This window comes from Xenopus laevis, chromosome 6L (assembly GCF_017654675.1).
Source record: "Xenopus laevis strain J_2021 chromosome 6L, Xenopus_laevis_v10.1, whole genome shotgun sequence".
Classification (NCBI taxonomy): domain Eukaryota; kingdom Metazoa; phylum Chordata; class Amphibia; order Anura; family Pipidae; genus Xenopus; species Xenopus laevis.
The window spans coordinates 4,345,495-4,354,195 of NC_054381.1; the positions used below are offsets into that span (position 1 = coordinate 4,345,495).

Here is an 8,701-nt window from a genome sequence, read left to right on the forward strand (position 1 = left end):
AATGGTTGGTGCTCACTGCAGGGATCAGGGCCGGAACTAGGGGTAGGCAGAGTAGGCATTCAAGCATTTATTTAATAATTAGTTTCAGTAATGATGGTCACTGAGTCGGGTGGAATCTCCCTCCATCTTCTCCTCTTGCCGGCAAGTAATAGTAATAATAATGGATGACAGAGAGAGGCAGAGAGCTGGGGGGCTGCTCGGTGTGACTCTCGCTGCTCTCAGACTTGCACAGTTACACTGAACTCAAGACTTTCTTTCTATTACTGTAAAGTGTGAAGCCTCCTGCTGGCACAGCCACGTACAGATTTGGGCCCATATATTTGCTTTTGCTGCTGGGCTGGGCGCTGGCACAGGTACATAAATACTTGGGGGCAATATCATGTGATCAGATTTATTTTTGGCTGCTGCTGACACAGGTAAAGATTGGGGGCAATATGATGGCTGCAGGAGGGCTGTATGATGGAGGGCTGCTGAGTTTGCTGGTACAGGTACAGGGAGCAGTAATTAGGGATGCACCGAATCCACTTTTTTGGATTCGGCCGAACCCTCGAATCCTTCGTGAAAGATTCGGCCGAATACCGAACCGAACCCTATTTTGCATATGCAAATTAGGGGTAGTAAGCGGGAAAACATTTTTTACTTCCTTGTTTTCTGACAAAAAGTCATGCAATTTCACTCCCGCCCCTAATTTGCATATGCAAATTAGGATTCGGAATCGGTTCGGCTGGGCAGAAGGATTCGGCCGAATCCAAATCCTGCTGAAAAAGGCCGAATCCTGGCCGAATCCTGGATTCGGTGCATCCCTAGCAGTAATATAAATGAAAAAGTCTTGTACATTTTCTTGCTCTCTTTATTTAAAAACCATCATGGTAAAGAGGGAAATGGTAATGCAGGACAGGGGGGCACTGAGTGAAGCTCTTGACTAGGGGGCCAAACTACCTTGGCCCGGCACTGGCAGGGATGTCACTCATATGTGAAAAAAAGTCATATTAAGACATTCCCATAAATCCATATGCCTCCGCCTCCCCTGTGTATAATACAGTACCCCAGCATATGATTAAACACCTTAGGGGCCACTAACAATAATTTTCAAATGCTAACAAACCCCCAGAACAAATACCAGGCTTATGTTCCATAGGGATCATAGGACAGGCAGAGTATGGCAAACACAGGGTGCAAAGAGCAGGCAAAGTATGACACACACAGGGAGTATAGGGAAAACAGAGCAGGAGACAGGAATCAGGAGCAGTCTAATATGTACTACATACAGTGACACAGAGCTGGGGCCCCATTAGCATTTTGTATAAAGTGAGAACAGGTGAACAATGTGGCAGTTTCAGTCTGGGTCTCAGGTAGAACAGTACAGGGGCTTTAGGATATAAACAATAGAGGGGTCTCAGGTAGAACAGTACAGACTTTAGGATAGAAACAATAGAGGGGTCTCAGGTAGAACAGTACAGGGGCTTTAGGATATAAACAATAGAGGGGTCTCAGGTAGAACAGTACAGGGGCTTTAGGATATAAACAATAGAGGGGTCTCAGGTAGAACAGTACAGGGGCTTTAGGATATAAACAATAGAGGGGTCTCAGGTAGAACAGTACAGGGGCTTTAGGATATAAACAATAGAGGGGTCTCAGGTAGAACAGTACAGGGGCTTTAGGATATAAACAATAGAGGGGTCTCAGGTAGAACAGTACAGACTTTAGGATAGAAACAATAGAGGGGTCTCAGGTAGAACAGTACAGGGGCTTTAGGATATAAACAATAGAGGGGTCTCAGGTAGAACAGTACAGGGGCTTTAGGATAGAAACAATAGAGGGGTCTCAGGTAGAACAGTACAGGGGCTTTAGGATAGAAACAATAGAGGGGTCTCAGGTAGAATAGTACAGGGGCTTTAGGATATAAACAATAGAGGGGTCTCAGGTAGAACAGTACAGGGGCTTTAGGATATAAACAATAGAGGGGTCTCAGGTAGAACAGTACAGGGGCTTTAGGACAGAAACAATAGAGGGGTCTCAGGTAGAACAGTACAGGGGCTTTAGGATAGAAACAATAGAGGGGTCTCAGGTAGAACAGTACAGGGGCTTTAGGATAGAAACAATAGAGGGGTCTCAGGTAGAACAGTACAGGGGCTTTAGGATATAAACAATAGAGGGGTCTCAGGTAGAACAGTACAGGGGCTTTAGGATAGAAACAATAGAGGGGTCTCAGGTAGAACAGTACAGGGGCTTTAGGATATAAACAATAGAGGGGTCTCAGGTAGAACAGTACAGGGGCTTTAGGATATAAACAATAGAGGGGTCTCAGGTAGAACAGTACAGGGGCTTTAGGATATAAACAATAGAGGGGTCTCAGGTAGAACAGTACAGGGGCTTTAGGATATAAACAATAGAGGGGTCTCAGGTAGAACAGTACAGGGGCTTTAGGATAGAAACAATAGAGGGGTCTCAGGTAGAACAGTACAGGGGCTTTAGGATAGAAACAATAGAGGTGTCACAGGTGTGAACAATACAGGGGGATTAGTCTGAATTTGAGGTTTAGACAATGCAGGGGCGAGTTAATCTCTGTAGTGATACCTTTTAAATCTTACATATGGTAATCAGACACAGCAGGCAGACTTTGATGTGGAGGGCCATATAAAGGGGGGTCGCGGGCCACCAGTTGGACAGACCTGCTCTACATCATTGCGCGTAGAACACAGTGGCATCTAGTGGCTGAACGTGAGAAATTCAGTCCGATTTAAGGATACGCTGCTGCTGTATTGCTGATTGTATTTCCCTTTATATTTGGCTATTAGTGTATGAGAGAGCTGGGGAGGGAAAGACTTTCCAATTCTTATACAAGGACTGAGTGTGACAATGTCAGGTTACTGTATGGGAGGGATTGGGTCCCCTGATTATTAGGGATCCCCTGTACCCTGCTTTTTAGGTTTAAACCCAACCCAAACTCTTCTTCTGCTCTGGAAAAGCTGCTCCCCGGGTGGAAATACCTGATGCAGCAGTAAAGCATGTGACTAAACAGATAAAAACACAAATGATTTTTTCCAGTTATATAGGGGTCGGATTTGGTTCAGCCAGGCTCTTGGATTCAGCTGAATCCTAATAAAAATAGCTCAGAATCAGAATATACGTTCCATGGAGGGGCACGACTGTAAACTAGTGTTCCCTGTGTATAAGGCAAGGGAGTAGGTGCCAATAGCAGGGGACACTTTTTGCTCTCAGCACCAACACAGGCAGTGGTGTAACCAGATGATACTGGGCCCCAAAGCAAATTCATTTTAGGGCCCCCAACATATCTAATATATATTAAAATTGCTTCTCTGGGCCCCCTGCAGCCGCAGGGTCTGCACAGACCAGAGAGCAACTCCTAACATGTATGAATGAGATGTGCATTTGTTTCCTGGGGTTTTACTTTGTATCAGATAAAGGGGAGCGGGGCTGTCGCTGCACAAAGGGAGGAGGATACGTGACTGGGATCCAGGACACTGGAGTTTAATCACATTCTTGCTGAGAATTCACTGGGCTCATTGGCTGATGTACAAAACACAAGAACGGCTGCAAAATAAATCCAAGCTCAAATGAAGAGCCAGATTAACATTCACTCATTTTATTTGGATTTATGTACAAGGCTGCTGTACTGTTTGCTGCATAAATAGATTCACATCTACAGCCTCCAGTGTGTGTTGTTCTATAACACATTTCCCCCTTCACTCTCTGTTTCCCCGCAGACCCCAGGCCCCTCAGTGCTACTAGCAGAGTGCAGTTTCTCGTGTGTTACTCCAGCAGTTTCCTATTAGAGAACGTCTCCCCGCACTTTTTCAATTTGAACAGTTTCTCCCTTTCGTGAACTCTCCGGTGAATGACCAGGTGACTGTTGTGAAAGAAGCTGTCGCCACACTCTGTGCATTTGTACGGCAGCTCCTTCATATAATTGATTTTCTTCTCACACTCTGTGCAGGTGAATGGTTTCTCCTCAGCCTGATCGTCATGGGAACACTTCTGTGTGACGCTCTTACTGCACCTCATACACGTTCTCTCCACCATGTGACTCTTCCCGTGTCTCAGGAAGTTTGTCTTCTGTGTGAAGCTTTTCCCACATTCAGTGCATGTGAATGGTTTCACCCCCGCGTGCATATTCTGGTGAACTTGAAGTCCTGTCTTCTGGGTGAAACTCTTCCCGCATTCTGTGCAGGTGAATGGTTTCACCACCACGTGCATTTTCTGGTGAACTTGAAGTCCCGCCTTCTGGGTGAAACTCTTCCCGCATTCTAAGCAGGTGAATGGTTTCTCTCCGCTGTGGATTTTCAGGTGTTTTTGAAGGTTGCACTTCAGGGCGAAGCATGTGCCACATTCGGAGCATGGGAATGGTTTCTCCCCTGTGTGAACCCTTGCGTGATTAATAACTCCCATCTTATTGGAGAAGCTTTTGTCGCATTCCCTGCAGCGGAATTCCCCTGTGGGGGTCACATCATAGTTACTATTACTCTCCCTCTGCAGATTTGTGGCTTTGTTGCGCAGAGTCTCATAGGAAATCCGGGCACAGACGTGGGTGAGAAGGTCCTGACTCGCTGAAAAGCCTTTCCCACATGTATTGCAGATAAAGTCCTGGGAGTTGGAGCTGGCTGCGCGGGTCTCATATCTCGGGCCGGACACAAACTCTGGGTTAGTCAGTGATTTGCGCTGTTTCGGCTGCCGCAATATCCCAGAACTGTGCAGCGGATTCTTGACCTGATCCAACTCATTGTTCCCATAACTGACGTCTGACGCTGGGGAGATATTGGGTGTTTCAGTGTCACTTGAGTAATCATCTGAACGAATCAAACACGTCAGAATAAACATGTGCATGATGGGAAAAGAAATACTTAATAAAGATACTTCAAGGCGTAGTTCACCTTTAAATTAACTGTTAGTATGATATAGAGAGGGATATAATCCGAGACAATCTGCAATTGGTTTTCATTTTTTATTATTTGTGTTTTTTGAGTTATTTAGCTTTTTATTCAACAGCTCTCCAGTTTGCAATTTCAGCAATCTGGTTGCTAGGGTCCAAATTACTGTATAAGAATAGACATGACAGATTTATTGTAGTATTAATGTTGAAGAAAAGAAACTTCATGGGGAAGTAGAGAGAATAGTCACCCACCTGCCAATGAATCCATTCCCCTCTTCACTGACACCAGATGATCCTTATTGTCCGACTCTTCAGTTTCTACTTCACGTTTGGGAACTGTCTGTAAATAACCTGAAACCAGCGGGAAGAAAATAACCAGAAAGACCAGTAACACTCACAAATAAATAAAAAAAATAAATGGTTTGAAGCAGTGGAATATGCGCTGGTGAGCTGTGTGCTTCAGTCATTCATGTTAAATGTTCTACACACAATCCCTGGCTACTTACCCCCATCAGTAAGTGGAGCGGCTGAGCTTTTCATTGGGTTCTGATGATCTTCTGAGTCCGGTTCTTCCTCCTTTATCTTTATCTGTAATATTTTTGATTCAGCCAATGGAGAAGCTGCAAGTAAGGAAGAGACAGGGGGAGTAAAGCTGGGAGTAAGGAAGAGACAGGGGCGAGTAAAGCTGGGAGTAAGGAAGAGACAGAGGCGAGTAAAGCTGGGAGTAAGGAAGAGACAGGGGCGAGTAAAGCTGGGAGTAAGGAAGAGACAGGGGCGAGTAAAGCTGGGAGTAAGGAAGAGACAGGGGTGAGTAAAGCTGGGAGTAAGGAAGAGACAGGGGTGAGTAAAGCTGGGAGTAAGGAAGAGACAGGGGTGAGTAAAGCTGGGAGTAAGGAAGAGGCAGGGGTGAGTAAAGCTGGGAGTAAGGAAGAGACAGGGGTGAGTAAAGCTGGGAGTAAGGAAGAGACAGGGGTGAGTAAAGCTGGGAGTAAGAAAGAGACAGGGGTGAGTAAAGCTGGGAGTAAGAAAGAGACAGGGGTGAGTAAAGCTGGGAGTAAGGAAGAGACAATAAAGGCTCCCTCTCAATGAATACTCTCTACTTACCCCCATTTCAGTCCATTTCTTCTTTCTCTGCCTCTATATAGTATATTCCCAAATCCATCTCTTGGAAACCTACCAGAAAAGAAAAAACAGTTTAAAGCGAAGGTTAAGGGTATTATCAAAAAATACAAGGGGGGTTGTGGGAACACTCCAAGGCTAAGTAAAAATGTGTTTAAATACAATGAAAGTGCGAATGATGTGTCCAATTAATCCCTGCACATTCCCTGGTCCCGTCTCACAAGTAACTCCAGGGTATTATCAGGCACCTCGATTCATACGATAGGATCTTTGCGTCTATGGCCACCTTAACAATGGCTGCTCTCGGAAATGAGACAGGGGATAGGTTGGGCAGGTTTAATATATATGAGGGTGTTTTTCTGAGCAAAGTGGTCCAGACAGCAGGGTTGGTGGATGTGGCTACTGAAGGGGGTAGGAAGGGCAAACACATGTATTTTTGTGGCTCTCGCAGCAGCAGAATTGACCAGATATATTTAAAGGTTGGTACTTCCAGGGGTTAAGGAGATTGAAGTGGGGTTTTCTGACCACTTGGTTCTTTTCTTTGAATATGGGGTATCAGATAGTCTGGGGGTAAAGGCCTGTGAAGGTTGGGGTCAGAAATACTAAAGGATGAGGCATAAAAACCCTTTTGTTTGGTATACAAAACATTCTGTCAAAAATGATTTTTTATGATTCACCAACACAGTGGTGGGAAGAGGCCAAGAGGTAATTTCGGGCTTTCTTTAAGTCCCTATCTGTTAAAAGGGAGGGAAATAGGCAATGGCAGTACCAGTCCTTGAGAAAGAAGCTGGAGTCCTATATTTCAGATGAGGTGGTGGGGGAAAAAGTGACCCAGTTAAAGAACCAAATTAAGCCGTATCAGTACAGCCGCCAGGTCTCATTGACTTCCAGGGTAAAGAGCAAAAGACAAGGGAGGGAATACTGGAGGTCGTGAGATCCTACTATGCTGCTTTGTTTGGGGAGAGAACTTTGGAGAGGGAAAGGATGACGAGACGACCCCAGGGCCTGACACAAATAATTTGGATTTTTCCTCCTTGACAGCTAAAATCACGGAGGAGGAGGAGGTAAAGTTGGCGATAGAGAGTCTGTATAATAAGAAAGCTCCAGGTCCGGATGGCTTAACATCAGAATTCTATAAGACCTTTAAAGATCACTTGTTGAGGTGTTTAACTGTTGCTTAGAGGAAGGAGACCTCCCGCCATCTATGCAGTTTTCCTCTTTGATTTTGCTGTCAAAAGGTAAGGACGAGAAGCATATTGAGAACTGGAGGCTGCCTGCCCTACTCAATGCAGGGCGAGAAGCTTCCCACTGATTAACGGTTGGCAGGGTGAAGACTTCCAGGTTGGGGCAGGAGTAAGACAGGGGTGCCCTCTGAGTCCTTTGCTGTATGCATTTGCGTTAGATCCCTTTCTTAGGTGGCTGCAGGGAGGTAACTTGGAGGGTATCTGTGCACCCAGTGGTCATCGCCTGAGGTTGGTGGCCTACGCGGATGATGTGACAGTGGTTATCTCAAAGCCTGAAGAGGTGGAGAGAGTCTCCTGTTGCATCAGAAGCTACTCACAGGCCTCAGGGTCTCTGGTCAATAGTGAAAAGTCTGAAGCTTTGTGGAGTCTGGAGGAAGAGCCCAGTTTTGAGTTAAGAACCTTCCCTGTTGCCTCCTCTCAAGTTAAAATACTAGGGGTTAAATTTGGGAGGGAAGATAATGCCAGGCTAAATTGGGAAGAACAGGAGAATCGATCGCCGCGGAGGGCAGGGGGAAGGCAGTTTGGGGAGATTGTTGCCCCAAAGAAGAGGAGCTTTGTCGCTAGGGGCGACTAATCTCCCCGAATCTGCTTGTGTGGCCTGACCCTTAAGTTAGAAACTTTGTTTCTTTTTCTCGCTGTTCAGTGCAGAGAAAAATTTCAAATTTTCTCTTTTTCGCAAATTTTTCCATGAAGTAAAATGGGACAGATACACCCATCAACAGGGGAGTAACTAAAGAGGGGGGGCCAGGAGGGATAGGGGTCCCATAAGGCTTAATTCATATACAGTTTCAAAAAATATTGGTAAAACAGCTCAACCTCTAGACATTTTGGCGGCCAGCAGATCTTTGCCCCAAATTGTCTGAAATTGAGAAACGTCACCGGAAAATGCGAGAATGCTTAAGAGTGACGGGAGATTGGGGTACAGAGCCCAAAATCTGGCAACTTCTACACAAGTCAGTCCCACTGCATGCTGGGTATTGTAGTCTTACATTCAACTTGGCAGTTGGCAAACTTAAACAAAAACGACATTACCCAACATGCATTGAGAGACACAGGCTGGCACATTAGGGCAAGAAAAAACATTGGCTGGTTTTCAAAGAATAAACCAGCCAAAGGCCCAAAAGTAGCCCAAATCCGTAGCTTGGCTAGTTTGTACTTTCAAAACCAACCTGGGCTTTAAATTAGTAGCCCAATTTGGCTGGAAAACCACCAAGCTGGCAACCCTGAGCTGAAGTAGGTTTGCCACCTTTTTAAAAAAAATTTACCAGCCAGTGGTGGGGCCGTGACACAAAAAAGGGGCAGGCCGTGATGCAAAAAGGGGCGGAGCCACGGGGGTCATGATGCAAAAGGGCAAGGGCTTTTGTTAAGGGTATAACAAATTACCAGCAGCTACAATTTGTAATAACGACCCCGGCAGGTCTTTTACCAGGGCGGGTGGCAACCCTAA

At 45.6% G+C, this 8,701-nt stretch overlaps 1 protein-coding gene across 1 annotated transcript; it reads right to left on the reverse strand.

The window, feature by feature from the left end:
* Window positions 1–3,591: 3,591 nt before the first annotated feature.
* LOC108719548 (gastrula zinc finger protein XlCGF26.1-like) lies at window positions 3,592–6,011 on the reverse strand. Its single transcript, XM_018268482.2, is given in 4 exon segments — window positions 3,592–4,808; window positions 5,144–5,242; window positions 5,398–5,511; window positions 5,996–6,011. Coding segments are annotated over 4 exon segments (1,263 nt in total). The 3' UTR covers window positions 3,592–3,774.
* Between the last annotated feature and the right edge of the window lie 2,690 nt (window positions 6,012–8,701).